The following is a 21,145-nucleotide window of genomic DNA, read 5'->3' on the forward strand; positions in this document are numbered from 1 at the left end:
AATAAATTATTTCAGTGATCTGTCTACTGGCAACTCCATTACTCAGTCATTTTTGGAAAACAAAGAATTGGAAACATCTGACTTTGTTTTTTTTTTTTTTTTAATTTTATTTTTAAACTTTACAATATTGTATTGGTTTTGCCAAATATCGAAATGAATCCACCACAGGTATACATGTGTTCCCCATCCTGAACCCTCCTCCCTCCTCCCTCCCCATACCATCCCTCTGGGTCGTCCCTGTGCACCAGCCCCAAGCATCCAACATCTGACTTTGAAGGGGATTTATTTTTACTTTCTCAGTTTGAGGACGTTTATCAAAAAAGGCTTAACTAAGATTTACCAAATGACTGTTTTGTTACTCTTTTACTTAGAGGCACCTTGTTTAGCCCAATATACTTACAAAGTGTTATTTAGAAAAATGAATTTTAATATATATTTACTAACATGCAGTTGGTTTTTAGAGAAACTTTTTGTCTTAACATGTATCTGAAATGTGCTTTTATCATCAGCACCTTGAAGCTGTAATATACATCACTCAATTTAGGGAAAATGATTGCCATTTAATCTCATTGACAGAGCTTAGTTGTCAATTTTAAACTCATCTTCCAAATCAGACTTCCTTCTGTCCGTAAAAATCCAACTTGATTTTTCAGCCCAAATAAATATGTTAATGTATGTCTCCATGACAACCATCACACAGCTGAATTCTAATTCTAATGTAGATAAATAGATAAGCACAGAGACTTACCACGTGTTGCCTGGATACGGTGATACTGCTGCCTTCAAGATTTCTTGCTTTGCACTCACTAAAGTCTCCTAGAGTTGAGTTGTGTATCTTTTACAATAATAAAAGTATTGGAAGGTAAGGTCCTTAAGTAAAAACACTCTCACTACTGCTTCATTCTACTATGTATCTGAATTTGTAATATACTAACATGGGCCCACATACTCCGTCCCTTAATAAAATATGTATGTTTTATGTATGATGGGGATAGAACAAATCCTTATTGTGGTGCTTTGATTAAAGGAGCACTTACAGGCTTGGCTTCCTGGAGGGTTTTTACATTCCAGGGCAGTGCACTAGCCAGGATTAAGTGAGTGGTCTTCATTCCTTTTATAAAGTGGGAAACGAGTGATTCTGAAGGCGGGGTAGAGAAGAAGGCTGATGTGGTACCTTAGCTTCAGGTACACTGCAGAAAGGATCAGTAATAGGAAGATGAGGATCTGGAATTTGATTGCCTTTAAACAATCTGTGCCTACATATCTCTTAGTCATCATACGGTTCCAATTTGTAGACTGTTGATACTGAAGACAGGAAGAGCAGGGCCATCATATATCTAATTGTAAATACAGGACACCCAAACTAATGAAATAAATCCCATTTTTAGAGAGTAAGCTCTTCTGAAATAAAAGACAACTAGAACCTGCATATTCAAGGGGCATCCTGTGTGTCAGTACCGAGCAAAATTGTTGGACTTGAGGTCAAGAGCCATTCCTTTTGGGAGCCAGGCAGATATGTTGAAATTTTTATAAGGGGGAAATTATATTGGCCTCAGCTTTCAATCAGTGCAAGAAAATGGAATATACTTTAAAGATTTGGAAGGAAAGATTAAGTAACTTAGAGATTGTTATCTGTCTAAACAATCCTTCAAGTATAAGTCAACAGGCAAATAGTTTTGAACTTAAAATTTTTTCAAAAATTATTCCTTTGGGCCTTTATGAGGCAATAATAGAGAACAGATTTAAAAAACAAAAATGAAAGAAAGAAAAAAAAACACACACACAAAACCTGACTTTGCAGAATAAAGATGTATTTAGAGATGCCAGAACAGGATTTGGCAAGACTTGGATTTCCTTGTCCTACAGTGGAGTGTGCGTGCTCAGTCACTCAGTTGTGTCTGACTTTTTGTGATGCTATGGCCTATAGGCCACTAGGCTCCTCTGTTCATGGAATTTTCAGGCAGGAATATGGAGTGGGTTGCCATTTCCTCCTCCAGAGGATCTTCCCAACCCAGCGATTGAACCTGCATCTCCTGCATTGACAGGTGAATTCTTTACTACTGAGCCATCTGGGAAGACTTCCTTATCCCAGTAGTAGAAGTTTTTTATTATTTGTAACAGACTTTGACAGATGAACTCTTGTGTCCTGATGGTATTACCTATGAGAGAACTTATATATTTCTCAGGCCTTTGGTTTTCTGAGAATTAGAAAAGAATCATGACTTTTCAGCAGTCTCATCATTGATGGAAAGGGCCTGAGACAGGATGTTTGAGAGGGTCAGCCTCATAAATGTACTTGTTTGCATACATATCCAACTATTACAAGGATAAAGTAATTAATGTTTATGGTACCATTCTCTAAAGGTTAGTTCATGATGAAGTACAAATCTTGGGCACGGACTTTGCTGACACTGAATGCTATTATTTAAAAAAAAAAAAACAACTTTCTAAAATACATTGACTTTGCCTTTTTCTAGGTTAAACAAGTCAAATACCTTATACCTTGAGCACTTAATTTTGAAATCTCTGAATATGTTTGAGTTGGTTAGGAAAGTAAAACATAACACTGCTGTCCCTTTGAAATAAAACTACGAAGGTTTTGAGCTAAAGTAAGAAATAAGTATCCTCTGTTCTTTTTGAGAAGCATTATATTTTTTTTTTCCAGTTGTTGAGAGGTTCAGTCTTTAAACTGAGTTTCCTATTGCCTATACTTTGGTATTTCTAGTCTCAACTTCTGTGGTTGACAGCAGGAGATAGGAAAAATGCAAGTCTGTAATAAGTTTATCTTCAAGAGAGCAAACAGTGCTCCTTGCTACTGAGACTGCAGCCAGGGTGTTGGATATTCAGGCCATGAATTGAGTTCTTCAGTTTGATTACCCAGAGGAGGCCAACTCATTCACAAAGCATACAGACCTGCCAGGTAGATGATGAAGCTTTATTAATTTTGCTTCCCTCAGAAGAAAAAAAGGATTGTGCAGCAACTTCTTGAGTAGAAAGTGCCTATGAAGGAAATAAAAAATCAATTCAGAAAAATGTATGGACATGTAGAAAAGAAAAAAAAAAAAAAAAGAACTGGAGTCATCTTTAGCCCAAGATCCACAATGAAAAGAAAGAGGTTGGATCTTTTGTTTCTTTCATACGTAAGTATATCTGATAAAGGATGAAGGGTCATTGATTTGAACAAGTTAAGTTTACCCAAATATGCTGTATTTCTTGATCTTACTGTGAGCAACTCCTTGGATAAGGTTTCTTCAGAAGGTGTAGAAACACTTGACCAAAGAATTGTTAATGAGCCTAAGACTCTATTCCTCAGCAATGACCAAGTAGAAGAATTTAAAGCTTATTTCAGTGAGAAATGTCCATCCTTAAGTAAGGTAGAAGTGGAAGAGGAAGAATACAAACCAGTGATTGGTGTTAATAAAGAGGAGCAAGAGAGGCAAGTGAGGCAGAAAGTGGAAGAAAAGATGATAAAACCCAAAGGGCCTCAGACTCAGCCTTCTCCTAGTACTGATGAGGCACACACACACACACAAAAAATCAAGGAAATCACAGAAACTAAAAAGTTATGAAACATTTTAAGTGAATAAGAAAATAACACTGATGAAGGGAAGTTAGTTCACCAAGGCCACCCATGCAGCAGTCCATTGTGAAGGACACAAGGATCAAGACAATTCCAGATAGGAGTGGTCACATAGAACCCCCTTCCTGCCCCATCACAGTATACTTACAGTGAGTGGATTAACAAAATTTTTCTATTCCATTTCCATCATGTGTGTTCTTGGACTCTTTCCATTCCTTTATCTCACTGCCAAGTCATGGAATCCTTGTCCCATTTTTAGAAGTTCTTGTTTTGCTTAGTGTATAGAAGGTAAATAAATACGAGTATTTTTGAATTGAGATTATCAATAAAATACCTATTTCCCATTTTTAATAAAAGCACAACATCTAGGAATAAAATTAACCAAAGACATGCAAAAATTTCTACTTTGGAAATAATAAAACATTACTGAGAAAAAGAAGCCTTGAGTAAATGAAGCAGAATGACAGGTCATGGATTGAAAGACTCAGTTAGATGACAGTTCTCCCCAAACTGAGCTATAGATTTAACTTAATTTCTGTCATAATCCCACAGGTTTTGTTGTTGTTGTTGTAAAATTAACAAACTGATTCTAAAAGTTACATGGAAATATAAAAGACTGAGAATATCCCATAAACAATTTCAGAATCATAGCTGAAGGAGTTGACTTCATAACATGACCATAAAGATGCAATCACCAAGACAGTGTGGTGCTGCCATAAAGATCCACGGGCAGATTGATGCAACTGAACAGAGAGGCTGGAAGAGACCCACAGTTACATGGTCGTTGGATTTCCAACAAAAATCCAAACCCATTGGGGAGAGGAAAGTTTTTCAACAAATGGTGCTGGAATAACTAAATATCCATTGGGAAGAAAGGAATCTCAATTCCTACCTTGTGCCATGCACAAAAACTAATTTGAGATGGATCACATTACAAAATGTAAAAGCTCAAACCATAAGGGTTTTAGAAAAAAAAGCATCAGAGAATCTCTTCATGCTTTGCAGGTAGGCAAAGATTTAAATGTAGAAAGCAATAACCATAGGAGAAAAAATTTATGACTTAGACTTTATCAGAATTAAAAAAAAAAATCTTAGGCTTATCAAAAGACACTTATTGTTAAGGAAAAATGAGGAGCCACAGATTGGGGAAAATATATTCACAAAACCTGTACTTGTCAAGGGTATGCATAGGTAAAGAATTCATACAACTCCATAACAGAAGCACAGATGATCAGAAATGAAAAAGTGGGGTAGGGGGACAAATGCTTTGAAAAGCCACTTTATAACACCAGCACTCCACAACAGAAGATATTGGGATGGTCAGTGAACCTATACTCAGCAGGGAAATGCAAGTTAAAATGATGAGATGCCCACCTGCATGGCTGAAATTAAATCGCTTGGTAGCACCAAATTTTAACAGGGACGTAGAGCAACTGGAAGTCTTATACACTGTGCAGGAGGGTTAAATGGTACAATGTCTTAGGAAAAAGATTTGGAAGTTTCTTAAAAAGCTAGACATACTTTCCTGATGACTCAGCAGTTCTACTCCTAGATATCTATCTACCTAAGAAAAAGGAAAATATAAGTTCACAAAATAAGATGTACACAAGAAGTACATAATATATGTAACTTCATTCATAGTAGCCAAAAACTAGAGAGAGCCCCCAGGTGTCCATCAGTAGGAGAATGGATAAGCAGACTTGTGTACTCGTAAAGTGAAGTACTACTCCAAGAGAAAGAAGGCGCTGATACCAGCAACAGCATGGACGAATGTCATCATACCTAACTGAAAGAAACCTTATTCAAAAGAATACATACAGTTTTTCTCCAATTTTATGAAGGTTTAGAATAAGCAAAATTTGTGAGAGAAAATAATAAGGGTGGTTGCCTCCAGGGAATGGAGCAGGGAATGACTAGAATGGTTATGAGGGCTCTTTCTTTGAGGTGTGATTATGGTTTGGGTTATAAAATACATACATTTGTAAAAACTCATGGGATGGTACACTTCTGATTGGTACATGTTATATGCAAATTTTGCTCCAAAAGAGAGGCGGGGGGAAACAGCTTTAAAAAATATTTCCAAAAAAAAAATATTTCAAGAAGATACTATTGTATATCCACCAGATTGGAGAAAGTGGTGGCAAGGCAGTGGGGCCCCCGACCCCTCTGTCCCCTCTGGTGGTGTCAGTTGGATCAACCGTGAAACAGTTTGTCAGTATTAACAACTTGTGCATATACAAACACAGCAGTTCTACTCCAAGGCATAAAAGCTCTTGCAAACACACACAAAGAAACTCGTATGACAGTGTTCTTGAAAATCAGAAAGAAGTTGGATAGCCATCAGCAAGAGAAGACATAGATTGTCCCATATTGTAGCATACCACCACAGACGAACCTCATGAACATATGAAAATGATATGATTTGAACCAGTATAATTCCATCCCAAATCTTGCAAAATCAAACAATAATTTGATTAGGGATACCTATGGTAACACTAGAAAGGAAAGCAGGGGAATAAAGTTCAGGATGTTTGGGTAGAAGGCGTGGCAAGAAGGAGTGGGATTGGATGGGAAAGGCCGAAAAACCGACTTCAGAGTTATTAGCAATGTTCTGTTCCCTAAACTCGGTAGTGGCAAGACAGGTGTTCATTTTATTATTTTTCTTTACAACTTACACATACGTTAAAATGCTGTTTGGTGTATATTTGATATTTAATAATTTCATGAAAGATAATCTGATTTTTATTTTATTTTGAACCATATTTATGTGTACAGTCCAGTGGCACTGAGTACATTCACATTATTGTGCCATTCTCACCATCATCCATTTTCCAAATTTTCACCTTCCTAAATGGAAACTCTGCACCCATCAAACACTGACTTCCCATCCTCCCCCTCCCCACCCCTGGCCCCTGGCATCTACCAGTATACTTTCTGACTCTGAACTTAACTATAGTAGGTACTTCATATAAATGGAATTGAGTAGCATTTGTCTGCATCTAATGTATAACGCATTTTTAAGGGTAACTTAGTATTGTCCTACAAACAGACTGTACCTTCTTTTTTTTTCCTTCTGTACTCTACAGTAGACCCTAACCAGCAATCTATTTCATACATATTAGTGTATATATGTCAATCCCAGTCTTCCATTGTACATTTTAAAATTAAGTAATCTTTGAGCATTCTTTATTAGCAACAATATAATACATACAGTTTAAGAAGTTGTCATTCTGATATCATTAATTCAGTCATTTATTCAAATGTTTGTACATAGCCTGATAGGGCTACAATATTGGTTAAGCCTTTATTTGGAGGCTAAGGTTTCAGAAAGTGGAAGTGAAAGTTGCTCAGTCGTGTCCGACTCTTTGTGACCCCAAAGGACTGTACAGTCCGTGGAATTCTCCAGGCCAGAATACTGGAGTGGGTAGCCTTTCCCTTCTCCAGGGGATCTTCCCAACCCAGGGATCAAACCCAGGTCTCCTGCACTGCAGGCAGATTGTTTACCATCTGAGCCACCAGGGAAGCCCAAGAATACTGAAGTAGGTAGCTTATCCCTTCTCCAGGGGATCTTCCCGACCTAAGAATTGAACCAGGGTCTCCTGCATTGTAGGTGGATTCTTTACCAACACTGCTATCAGGGAAGCCCATGGTTTCAGAAGCTGTATCCTAAAATAAATTAGAAAAATAACTGAAATCTAAAATGATTACAGTCTTATAGGACAATTTTGACCTCAATCTCCTAATGCTAGTCCAGAGGATGTCTGAAGGCATGCTTTTAAGAATTGAAATGTCCCCTCAACTGATCATTGACCAGTCGTTAGGTTTACCTTACAGTCAGGTCATGGAGAATGCCTCCTGTAAGTTATCTTCTCAAAATGTAACTGTGATCAAAATTCTCAGATGCTCTGGCTCACACTTAGACCTTGTTCTTCTGTTGAATCTTAAGCAGTTTCAAGGTATTTATGGATTTTTTCATATCAACATTTCCTGCAAAAGTTTGTGAGTAATTTTCATTAAATGAACTCACCAGAAAATAAATGTTGAACTCTGTAGCTCTAACATGGTCCTAAATTCTTAGCTTAAAGTGAAAAGGGCTTACCCCAATCCTTAACTTTTTATAAGTATTCAGACATTCCTTTGGATGCCAAATAATAAATTTATAATGCTAGGTGCCCAGCAAGATGACAGTCCAGTTGCCTATGTACAGTACTTAAATAAACCGATTGCAATTCCACAACCTTATTGCTTCATTTATCACAAGAAGTGCCAGAGTTCTGAAATCTTTTGTAAGGAGAGCAACTTTGCTTGTGTGAATTCTCACAGGAATTACCAAGAATATTATGCCAATTCAATCCTAAGTATTGAAGTTAGAGTTCTAAATGACATTTAATAGTATGATTTATTTTCTATCTTAAACTTTATAGGTCACAAAAACAAGATCCTATCCTTTCATATTGCTTTTTATTGTTAAAGTGGCTGAGTGATGATAAAAATCTAAGCTTAAGAACTGTCAGATGATTTATGATATTTCATTTATTTTTCAAAGGATTGAGGTGTCACCAGTAAGCCCATTAGAATTGTAGGTTTAAAGTTCCTCAATTTTAAAAAAGACCAGCTGCATAAACAAGTGTGTTAGCTTTGTAATTTAATTCTGTGTGATTTTTTTTAATACTTCAAAGTTCCAAAGGAGGCAGCTTTTCTTAGGTCATAAATACTTATTTATGTCATTATGATCTCTAACTTTCAAGTACATTTCAAGATCTGCTTTTTAAAAAATTGATACGTTTTTATTGTGTTCTTTACAACCTCAAAACATTTCTCCTTCTGTCGACCTGAATGTGCCTTTCTTCATGGGCTGACATCAAAAATGTGGAATGTGGATGAACTAGAGAAAAACTACTTTAAAAAAAATCAGAATTCTGTAGTCAAGATGGATCATCTAAACTATCTTTTTGACAGAGTGCTGTCAGCACTGTAAAGCTTTTTTTTTTTTGGTTATTAGATTTTAAATTGAGGATAATTGTTAGTTCACAGCAGTTAGAAGAAATAATATGTACCCCCATGTGCAATTTACATGTAAGAGTTTCTCCCAAATGTAATATCCGAGATACTAGCATCAATGCAATCCAGATCCTGGGCTTCCCTGATAGCTCATTTGGTAAAGAATCTGCCTGCAGTGCAGGAGACCCTGGTTCGATTCCTAGTTCGGGAAGATCCCCTGGAGAAGGGAAAGGCTACCCACTCCAGTATTCTGGCCTGGAGAATTCCATGGACTGTATAGTCCATAGGGTCACAAAGGGTTGGACTTGACTGAGCGACTTTCACTAATGCAGATCCCACTCAAATTTTCCTCATTTTACTTGGACTCATTTGTGTATGTATATATTTAGTTTTTATGCACTTTGTATCTCATGTATAGCTTCTTGTGTCTGCTATAGTCAAGACCCACAATAGTTCCATCACAAGGATTTCTCTTGTTGCCATATTATAACCACAATCACCTACCTCCCTCACTTCCCAGCCCTAACCCCTGTCAACCACTACTGCTACCGCTAAGTCACTTCAGTCGTTTCCAACTCTGTGCGACCCCATAGACGGCAGCCACCAGGCTCCCCCGTCCCTGGGATTCTCCAGGCAAGAATACTGGAGTGGGTTACCATTTCCTTCTCCAATGCAGGAAAGTGAGAAGTGAAAGTGAAGTAGCTCAATCGTGTCCGACCCTCAGCAACCCCATGGACTGCAGCCGTCCAGGCTCCTCCATCCATGGGATTTTCCAGGCGAGAGTACTGGAGTGGGGTGCCATTGCACTGTCCTCTATTTCTATAATTTTGTCATGTCAATAATACTACATAAATGGAATCTTAGAGTATATAACCTTTAGTATTGACTTTTCCATGTAGCATAATTCCCTTCAGATCCATCCATATTGTGTGAACTAGTAGTCTGTTTCTGTTTATCACTGAGTGGTATTCCACCAAAATTTAGTTTTCATATGTACATGCATGTAAAATATGAGATCATTAAAATATCAGTTTAAAAGTGGTTTAAGACATGTTACAATTAACCTACCCATTAAAATTCCAGGTAAGTTTTTAGTATCCTCATCGTCATTTCCATTGGTCTTGTCTATGTCTTAATGTACTTAGACCAGGTCGATTGCCAGCTGTACACTGAAAACATATTTACAGTAGAAAATAAAAGATAGTTCTATTCCCTAACAATAACTGATTCTAATAAAAACTGGCAAGATTGGATAAAAGACAGTAGCTGCTACCATGTAAGACAGGTCCTCATTTTGATTTCAGCAGATTTACTGTTTAGTTTCTTTTTTTCTTTCATTCAGTCTATGATTACCCAACTCATTCTTTTCATAAAGCTTATTATACAAGTAGCTCTCCTTGCCCTTATGCTTGTGTGTGTTAAATGTGATAAGTAAAGCTGTAGATGAGATCTCCTAGGGAAAGACTGTGAAGTGAGACCCAATGTTTACCTTGAGGGGCTCCAAGACCGAATGGCCAAGAAATGGTCAGAAAGGCAGCAGGAAAAAAACAGGGGCTTCTGGTTCATTAAAGCCAAGAGGAAAGAGGGTACAAAGAAGAAATAGCCTCAGTTGACTCTTCTTCCCCACTTTCACATGTGGTAACAGTGCTCTGGATCTCAGGAAGGCCTTCTGCATCCAGGCATGGTTTGAATGCAGAGAGTTCGCTTCTCAAGGAGTGCTCAGTGGGACTATGGAGCCTCAGGAACTAATGTGAAAGAAGATCTAGCCAGGCACACTGTATGTATAAGGATAAATGTACCTGCCAGCACCTTAATTTTGGTCATGAAGACAGTTTCAGAAATCTCTCTGCATCCCGATTATTATCACTGCCATCCATGTGTACCATAGTTGTGTGGATATACCGTGACATGGTTATCAGTATTGGAAGAAGGCATGATGTACCAGCATGGCAAATATATTTTAAGAATCACTCCTGTGTTTCATAATGGTTACCGTGACTGCATAAGCCACAGTTCCTTCTAAAATGCCTTCATGATACTTAACTTTCTCACATGCAGTTAAATAATATAGTTAAGTCATTAATTGGGAATGGAAAACACCCTTCTATCATTAACACTACCTCAAAATGTAGAAGTCTGAAAATGGCTCATGATGCAGTATCAAGAAGTAAAATGCTTTTTTTACTTTCAGGAGAAGGCAATGGCACCCCACTCCAGTACTCTTGCCTGGAAAATCCCATGGATGGAAGAGCCTGGTAGGCCGCAGTCCATGAGGTCGCTGAGAGTCAGACATGACTGAGTGACTTCACTTTCACTTTTCACTTTCCCGCCTTGGAGAAGGAAATGGCAACCCACTCCAGTGTTCTTGCCTGAAGAATCCCAGAGCCTGGTGGGCTGCTGTCTATGGGGTCGCACAGAGTCAGAAATGACTGAAGCAACTTAGCAGCAGCAGCAGCAGAGGACATAGGCTATAAAGGTTCATGGTGAAAATGAAGAAGAGTAAGTCAGATGAGGACTAGGAGAAGCGCATAGAATAATTATTTTCTGAGATTTTATCACTTGAAAGGTGTTAGGTTTGGACTTTGAGTTCTGTTTTTTTAGAAATATAAAATCTCAGCCCCAAATCAAGATCTCTGCATTTTAGACAGAAACTCATGATCTGTTTTAGAGTCGAATTTTCCTGTTGCCCAAGTAAAGATGGCAATGATTTAGTAGCATCTCATGGATGTTACAGGCTTCCCTGGTAGCTCAGCTGGTAAAGAATCCGCCTGCAAGTTCCCCTGGAGAAGGGATAAGCTACCCACTCCATTATTTGGGGGCTTCCCTGGTGACTCAGATGATAAAAGAATCCTCCTGCAATGTGGGAGACCTGGGTTCGATCCCTGGGTTGGGAAGATCCCCTGGAGGAGGGCATGGCAACCCGCTCCAGCGTTCTTGCCTGGAGAACCCCATGGACGGAGGAGCCCGGCAGGCTACAGCCCATGGGGTTGCTAAGGGTCAGACACTACTGAGCGACTAAGCACAGCACACAGCAGGATGTTGTATGTGAATTACTGAGTGTTGACTATGTGATAATCAGAACCAAAAGTTAAGCATATCTTTGGATTTGTAACCTTGATGAAAGTGAAAGAGGAGAGTGAAAAAGCTGGCTTAAAGGTCAACATTCAGAAAACTAAGATCATGGCATCTGGTCCCATTACTTCATGGCAAATAGATGGGAAAACAGTGGAAACAGTGACAGACTTTATTTTGGGGGGCTCAAAAATCACTGCAGATGGTGACTGTAGCCATGAAATTAAAAGACGCTTACTTCTTGGAAGGAAAGTTATGACCAACCTAGACAGCTTATTAAAAAGCAGAGACATTACTTTGCCAACAAAGGTCCGTCTAGTCAAGGCTATGGTTTTTCTAGTAGTCATGTATGGATGTGAGAGTTGGACTCTAAAGAAAGCTGAGCGCCAAAGAATTGGTACTTTTGAACTGTGGTGTTGAAGAAGACTTGAGAGTCCCTTGGACTGCAAGGAGATCCATGCATTCAGTCCTAAAGGAAATCAGTCCTGAATATTCATTGGAAAGACTGATGTTGAAGCTGAAACTCCAATACTTTGGCCACCTGATGCAAAGAACTGACTCATTGGAAAAGACCCTGATGCTGGGAATGATTGAGGGCAGGAGGAAAAGGGGATGACACAGGATGAGATGGTTGAATGGGAGTTGATGATGGACAGGGAGGCCTGACGTGCTACAGTCCATGGGGTCGCAAAGAGTTAGACATGACTGAGCAACTGAACTGAACTGATGTTTCAGTAGTCATTATTTAGGTCATATTTGCATACATATACATTTGAAAAATCTTAGTCCATTACAGAGTGGTAAGCTTTTTACACAGTAGAATAAGGAAAATATTTTTATGGTTTTTACTTAAGATTCTAAATACTCTTTTTTTCAATAAATGTAAGTATGACCTTCATGTTGTACAAATAATACTGTTTTGCATTTTCATCTCAAGTTTTAAAATTCAATTATCTTTTCCAAGTGTGATGAAGAACATCAACAAATATTCTCTTCTACACACTTTGAGAGAAATAACCATAAACCTCATACAAGAATAATACAAAGGTTTTATTAGAAAAATTTTGCACATTGACATCAGAATCATAATTTCCAAATTTGCCTTTAAGGCTTATTTTTTAAAAGTCAGATGGATGCTACTTCTAGAGTCTGTTTCATAAATGAAGTTTGTTAATCATGAAATTTTTTTTCCTATATCAGACAAAATATGATCTTTCCTTCAAAAAGTGGTTGGGCAAATTAAATTTCAGTATTAGTTATTTAGAGTAGCATTTTCACAGTTCACTGTGCACTTGTACTAACTTTTTATTTGCAGCGTGTTTGCAATCATTTATTTGTACCATAGCTATGAGATAGATACAAGATTAATCAGGAAAGATAGAACAGCTGTGTTTATTTCCTACCTTGCTCTCCTTAGAGTTCTTCAAAATAAAATGTGTTTAAGGGCAAATCTGAAGTAAAGACTTCAGTGTGTGTACCTCTTACCATTAGGGTGATATTAAGTGGAATGGTAAACACTTACAAAGGTAAATCAACTAGACCTAAGAGCTACATAAAGAGCATTCCACTCACCACGAGCAAGGTACACATTCTTCCCAATGCATATGGCTCCATCTCCTCGATAGACTACCCATTCGGCCATAAAACAAGCCTCAGTAAATGTAAAAACGATCAGAATCATAAAAGTATGTTCTCTGACTAAAGTAGAATGCAGTTAGGAATAAATAGCAGAAGGAAATTTGGGAAATTCACAGGTATGTGGAAATTGAACAGCACACTCCTAAGTAGCCAGTGAGTCAAAGAAGACATCACAGGGAAAATTAGAAATACCTTGATGTAAAGTAACTTAACACATTATTGACTGGGGGATTTTTGCAGAAACTAAAGCCCTTGGCTGGCAGTTTGTTAACCTAAGTGACTTTTGAAACACTTCAGTCAAAGGCTGCTGCTGCTGCTGCTAAGTTGCTTCAGTCGTGTCCAACTCTGTGTGACCCCATAGACGACAGCCCACCAGGCTCCCCCGTCCCTGATATTCTCCAGGCAGGAACACTGGAGTGGGTTGCCATTTCCTTCTCCAATGCATGAAAATGAAAAGTGAAAGTGAATTCGCTCAGCCGTGTCTGACTCTTAGCGACCTCATGGACTGCAGCCTACCAGGCTCCTCCGTCCATAGGATTTTCCAGGCAAGAGTACTGGAGTGGGTTGCCATTGCCTTCTCCGTCAGTCAAAGGCACTCAGTAACAAAAGATGCATTAATACCTCTCTGGCCAATAAGTTGTTACAGTGTAACCCACCAGAATTTATAGGATGCAACTAAAGAAAACAGTGTTTAGAGGAAAATTTATAGCCATAAGTGCCTATATTTTTTCAAAGACCACATGTCACATGATTTTATTTATATGAAATTTCCAAAATAAGCAAATCTACAGAGACAGAAGATAGATCAGTGATTTCTAGGGACAGGCAGTGGGGCAGAGTGATAGAATATTTTGGCATTAGATGGTGGAGAGAGTTGTACAACTTTGTGAATGTATTAAAAACTCTAAAATGTACAGTTTAAAGGGTGAATTTTATGATATGTGAATTATATCACAAATATGCATGCTAGGTAGCCTCAGTCTGATTCTTTGCAGCCCTATGAACTATAGCTGTGTCTGTCCATGTGATTTCCCAGGCAAAAGTATTGGAGTGGGTTGCCATGTTCTCCTCCAGGGGATCTTCCCAACCCAGGGATCAAACCCATGTCTCCTGTATTAGCAAGTGGGGTCTTTACCACTGTGCCATCTGGTAAGCCCACAAATACATCACAGCTATAAATAAGTAAGCAAGCCCCTCCTTGGGTGTCCTGTTCCTTTGCTAGATGCTTCAGGTGCCATGTGAACCCAAAGGGATGTGAACCTAGCCTTCTAAAGCTGCTTGTCTTTTGCGGGTAGTGAAAGTGAAAGTAGCTCAGTCGTGTCCAGCTCTTTGCGACCCCATGGACTATACAGTCCATGGAATTCTCCAGGCCAGAATACTGGAGTGGGTAGCCTTTCCTTTCTCTAGGGGATTAGACATGAGCTAAGTAAAATTACAGTTGTAGTCGGTGATCTGAGGAAAAAAGATACGTGTTCTTTTTTTTTTTTTTTAATTATTTGAGCCAGGTCTTAGTTGCAGTGCCCGGGATCTTCTATCTTCATTAGCAGGATCTAGTTCCCTGACCAGGGATTGAACCTGGGCTGTCTATATTGAGTGAGGAGTCTTAGCCACTGGATCACCAGAGAAGTCCCCAGTACTTGTTCATTATTAACTGGGGTATCTGAGCTAGACGAGATCAAAAGACATTCTCCTAAGGGGGAGTGACACTGTCTTGTGATCTGAAGGACAAATTCAGATTATGGAAAAGAAAATCAGCATCGCAGGGAGAGGCCCATGTGTGTAGAGATTGTTGATGACAGAGCCACTGTGTGGAGACTGAGAGAAGGCCAGTGTGGCTGGACAGAATAGGGGAGAGCAGTGCAGGGTGAGGCAGAGAAATGGGCCAAGACCAGACCATGTAAAACCTCATGGACGTGTTAAGGCGCGTAGCGGTTTTCATTCTGGGTGGTGCATGCTGTGCTGTGAGAGCATCGCTGTGGCCATGTGGGCTGGAGGAGCAGTAGAAGCAGGTAGAAGAGTATCCAGTGGTCCTGCCAGGGGGCGATAGAGCAACTGATGCCAGGTGATTGGCAGTGGATTTCAGAAGTGGAGATTTCTGAACTGAGTGACTGACACTTTCACTCTTCACTTTTCAGAAGTGGGTGTATATGGGGGCTTTTTAAGAGAGAAAATTGATATATTTGGTGAAAGCCTAGAGATGGGAAGTGAAGGAGAGGGGTACAAGGCATGGCTCATGATGCTGGGAAAGTGAGGGTCAAAGAGCCATTTCTGAACTGAAGATTTTCCTCAGTCACACTGTGTATGAACTTCAAGTAACATGAATGGATACTTTTTTTTTTTTTGAAAACTAGATCTTTCTTACCAAGGCAGTCACATGTTATGTAAAGCTATGCAATCATTGAAAAAGCAAGAGAGTTCCAGAAAAACATCTATTTCTGCTTTATTGACTATGCCAAAGCCTTTGACTGTGTGGATCACAATAAACTGTGGAAAATTCTGAAAGAGATGGGAATACCAGACCACCTGACCTGCCTCTTCAGAAACTTGTATGCAAGTCAGGAAGCAACAGTTAGAACTGGACATGGAACAACAGACTGGTTCCAAATAGGAAAAGGAGTACGTCAAGGCTGTATATTGTCACCCTGCTTATTTAACTTATATGCAGAGTACATCATGAGAAACACTGGGGTGGGTGAAGCACAAGCTGGAATCAAGATTGACAGGAGAAATATCAATAACCTCAGATATGCAGATGACACCTCCCTTATGGCAGAAAGTGAAGAAGAACTAAAGAGCCTCTTGATGAAAGTGAAAGAGGAGAGAAAAAGTTGGCTTAAAGCTCAGCATTCAGAAAACTAAGATCATGGCATCTGGTCCCATCACTTCATGGGAAATAGATGGGGAAACAGTGGAAACAGTAGCTGACTTTATTTTTGGGGGTTCCAAGATCACTGCAGATGGTGACTGCAGCCATGAAATCAAAAGACGCTTACTTCTTGGAAGGAAAGTTATGACCAACCTAGGTAGCATATTAAAAAGCAGAGACATTACTTTGTCAATAAAGGTCCATCTAGTCAAGGCTATGGTTTTTCCAGTAGTCATGTATGGATGTGAGAGTTGGACTATAAAGAAAGCTGAACACAGAAGAATTGATGCTTTTGAATGGTGGTGTTGGAGAAGACCCTTGAGAGTCCCTTGGACTGCAAGGAGATCAACCAGTCCATCCTAAAGGAAATCAGTCTTGGGTTTTCATTGGAAGGACTGATGCTAAAGCTGAAACTCCAATATTTTGGCCACCTGATGTGAAGAACTGACTCATTGGAAAAGACCCTGATATTGGGAAAGATTGAAGGCAGGAGGAGAAGGGGATGACAGAGGATAAGATGGTTAGATGGCATCACTGACTCAATAGACATGAGTTTGTGTAAACTCCAGGAGTTGGTGATGGACAGGGAGGCCTGGCGTGCTGCAGTTCATGGGGTCGCAAAGAGTCAGACACGACTGAGTGACTGAACTGACTGACTGATGCAATTTACTGATAGCAAATATTTAGGGAAAGTTTAAAAAAAATTGAGGAAACTAGACACATGCCAAATGAGTTTTACCCTTGGAGTCTCTTGTGGCCTAGCCTGCATCTTCAGGGTCTTATAATGTACTTGGACTTGCTGATGGTCCCCGAAGATATAGAGATCATCTGTCATTTGAAGTTCCTCATTTTTATTTAAGTATTGAAAATAGATTCTGAAATTATTTTCTGGCAAGTAACTACCTACCAGTGAGGAATAACTGGAATGAATTCAGTTTTAGCAATTCTTATTTCCTTGGCCAGCCAAAGTCTTAAAATGTCAAGTTCTTCAGAGATGTTTTTATTCTGCAGTTATATGGAGTGATAATGTTTTATTATAATTTCTAAAAGCCACTTCAGCAATTTAAGACTACACAGAAATAAATTTTAATCTATACCCTAAAATTTTTTTCAAATGACCTGTGAAGAGTTAGTGATTTGGGCATTCACTTGCATTTGGAATGTCAGCGTACAGAACCAGCGGGCAAAAACCTGATGAAGAAAACAGATCATGCCAAGAGGCTGTGATTTAAGTTTTACCGTAACATTACAAGAAAGGTGTCACTGCTTATAGTGTTTATTGCTGTGTGTGCGTTAGTCACTCAATTGTGTCTGACTTTTTGCGACTCCATGGACTGTAGCCCACCAGGTTCCTCTATAGCCATGAAATTCTCCAGGCAAGAAAACTGGAGTGGGTAGCAATTCCCTTCTCCATGGAGTTTTCCGGACCCAGGGATCAAATCTGGGTATCCTGCATTGCAGGCAGATTGTTTACCATCTGAGCCACCAGGGAGGCCCCATGTGTTTATTGCTAATGTATCAGTAATAGACAAACCTTACAAACCTATAAATGCCCTTTGTATGCAGCATAGCAGGAGGCAAATTTAAGTTAGGAGAATTTTAAAAAGTCATTTAAAGAAAATAGTAGTGACCTGCCTTTTACAGGCCTCTTCCAGGGCATTTTCGCTAATCTTTGTCCTCATGGGCCAACACACACAGGAGGGAGTCAGACTGTTGTTCACACATTTTCCATGAAGCTTACATTGATTTAAATCAAGTTTCCATTTTTCTTACTAGCAATATAGGCTCCATCTAAGGATTAGCACTTTACTGAGAAGCATTAACTGTATTGTTTTCCACGTGTGGAAAACTGTATTGTTTTCCATGTGTTCTTACTCTATTGTGCATTTTAATTTCTGAGAATTATTCTTAAAATGGGAACTTTAAGTAAAGAAGAGGGAAATTTTGGAGGTTAGAAGCAGTTGTGATTAAAAGCAGAACCTAGCAGAACCTACTACCTATCTTGAAACCTCAGCTTTACCATTTACTAACTGTGTGAACTTAGGTAAGTTATTTAACCTCTCTGTGCCTAATTCCTTATACATGAAAGGGTGATTATAACATATTAATCCCAAGGCTGTGGTGACAATTAAATAAATTAACACACATTTAAAATACCTAGAGCACTGTTTGGAAGATAGTAAGCTCAAAATAAATGTTAGTTGCTGCAGCTGTTATATTGATAGTCTTGTCAATATTTGAATTTTAATAGCTAACTCTCACCTGTAGAAGGGGGTGACAGAGGATGAGATGGTTGAATAGCATCACTGACTCAATGGACATGAGTTTAAGCCAACTCATGTCCTAGTGTGCTATAGTCCATGGAGTCAGACACAACTTAGCAACTGAACAACAATAACAATTCTCACTTGAAAATTCAAATATTATAATTCAGTTATGGTGGTTGTTTTTGTTGAATATTCATATTTTCTCTGGCTGCTTTCATGCCACCAGAAGAAAGGAAAAGCTATATAGAGACTGTAAGGTTCATAAAACGGAAAATATTTACTGTATGATCCTTTACATAAAGCAGGTTCTATTGCCTGGCTTGTGGGGTTATTAGTTATGTGATTGAATGAATGAACTATCCTGCTTTGACAAAAGATGTAAGCTTGCATAGGAAAGTATATGACTTTAGTTATCCTTGTGGCCAGAACACTTCTTTTGTTTTGATTTGATTTAGAAAAAGTATAACTTTCCAGTTTGGTTTCAATTTTGTTGAAACTAACATACAAGTTCATGAGTAGACTTAACTGTAGTAGATTGCATAAGTGTAGACATGCCAAAATACATACTTATTCAGTAAAAAGTATTAAGACTTGGATTTCTCTCAAAAATTGTCAAAACAAAAGTTCAGTTGTGTGCATTTGTATGTAAGGATATTTGCCATCTCATCAGTTCAGTCGCTCAGTCGTGTCTGACTTTTTGTGACCCAGTGGACTACAGCACACCAGGCTTCCCTGTCCATCATCAACTCCCAGAGCTTGCTCAAACTCATGTCCATCAAGTCGATGACACCATCCAACCATCTCATCCTCTTTTGTCCTCTTCTCCTCCTGCCTTCAGTTTTTCCCAGCATCAGGGTCTTTTCCAGTGAGTAAGTTCTTCCCATCAGGTGGCCAAAGTATTGGAGTTTCAGCTTCAACATCAATCCTTCCAATGAATATTCAGGACTGATTTCCTTTAGGATGGACTGGTTGGATCTCCTTATAGTCCAAGGGACTCTCAAGAGTCTTCTGCAACACCACAGTTCAAAAGCATCAGTTCTTTGACGCTCAGCTTTCTTTATAGTCCAACTGTCACATCCATACGTGACTACTGGAAAAACCATAGCTTCAACTAGATGGACCTTCGTTGGCAAAGAATGCCATCTCATAATTATTTTAAAAAGATTATTGAAAAAGAATTCTGAAACACTGTGCTAATAAGATGAATTTTACAGTAATAATATACCTTAAGAGTATCATGTTATAATCCCACTTCAGGAATTACTTGTAGTTAGTTTTCTCAAGGCTTTGGCTGTGTGACTCAGAACCTAGTATTTCCATGGCAGCCAAAACTCTGGAACTCTTGGCAACTGAGCCTGGAGCACATATGCTTTGATTTTGTCACACGGGTCATTTAAGCAAATAACCTTATCTTCTTTCTTGATGCAATTTTTGACGACGTGGATCTTTTTTGTTTGTTTCATTATATAACCTTTATTAAGGATCTGTTTTGCTCTTGAATATCTGTAAATCTTGCAACTCCTTTTGTTTAGGTTTACATCTTTCAAAGTATATTCATGAAATACTTTTGAAAGATGTCTCTCCTCCAGGGCCCCAGGGCTACTGGGAACAGGACAGGGTTGGACCCTGCCCTTGGAGAGTGTCAGGACGATAAATGTTAAATTAATGTAAGTACCATCGGTGTTGGGAAAGAATTAAATTGTGTAATGGACTCATAAACTAAGAAGACCTAAACTCATCAGGGGAAGTCAGAGAAGATTGCTTCTTTGGATTCTTTTTTTTTTTTTACATTTTTTTAAGTTTTGTACTATATTTAAAAATCTGTTCTCAACCAATGTCTGTTGCTTAAGCTGAAATTATTTTGGGTTTAGAAAATGCATTGAAATAAGAACTTTAAGAAATTAATGGCCCCCTTATTGATTTAGGCACAACCTACTAATTAGTATTTATTGATAGACATTAGATGGTTGAATGATGAACCTTGTGCATTTGATTTTGACAGAAAATTTCTAATTAAGTGTAACCATCACGGTAAATTTGAAATGAGGAAAATACAAAGTGAGAAAAGACTGCCATTTAGTTTGTTAATTACCATTTGAAAATCAAAATACCTGTTTATCCTTCTTGAACAGAAACATGTTTAAAAGTGGCATCTGTCTTAATTTTTTCTCTCTTCTGGAACAGTTTTGTTTATAACGTAAAATAGATGGTCACACAGTTTACGTGTGTGTGTGTGTGTGTATGCATAGGCCCTGTGTTTATGTATATGTTGGTGTGTGTATAAACACACACCAAAAATGTACAAAGAAAAAAGGGACTTTTCACCACCCCAAGTCCTAAAGGTGACCACTGTTGTCTATTTGATGTTTCTCTTGGGAGTACAACTCTTTTTTTTTTTTTTAAAGACAGATGGCATCAGAGTATGCGCACTGTTCCACAATTTGCTTCACTTAAGATTATTTCCTGCACGTCTTTCCCTGCCAGTGTTTACTGAAGACCACCTGCCTCTCCAGATCTACTTCAGTCTTGTTGTTGTTGTCATTGATAATGTTATTTTAAGTAGTCCATCCACAGGGTAAAATATTCAGAAGGTTTACAAAAGAGTACACAGTGGAAGTCAGTCTCTCTCAAATGTGCCTCCCAGTTCTCTTTCCAGAGGCAGCTACCCTTAGCAGTATCTTATCCTCTGGGTTTTTTCCTTTATTTTTATGTGCTTTTACT

At 38.6% G+C, this 21,145-nt stretch overlaps 1 protein-coding gene across 12 annotated transcripts in view; it reads left to right on the forward strand.

Annotated features, from left to right (window-relative positions):
• The window catches only part of ZNF438 (zinc finger protein 438), a 207,508-nt gene that overhangs the window by 130,941 nt on the left and 55,422 nt on the right, over positions 1–21,145 (forward strand). For 9 of the 12 annotated variants that reach the window (XM_059892517.1, XM_059892515.1, XM_059892523.1 and 6 more), the window contains one exon: positions 10,773–10,836. The exons of the other annotated variants lie outside the window; for them this stretch is intronic. In XM_059892517.1, the coding sequence (XP_059748500.1) occupies positions 10,773–10,836 (64 nt within the window). The remainder of the gene's footprint in view (positions 1–10,772; positions 10,837–21,145) is intronic. 12 annotated transcript variants of the gene reach the window in all.

Source organism: Bos taurus, chromosome 13, assembly GCF_002263795.3.
Source record: "Bos taurus isolate L1 Dominette 01449 registration number 42190680 breed Hereford chromosome 13, ARS-UCD2.0, whole genome shotgun sequence".
Lineage (NCBI taxonomy): Eukaryota > Metazoa > Chordata > Mammalia > Artiodactyla > Bovidae > Bos > Bos taurus.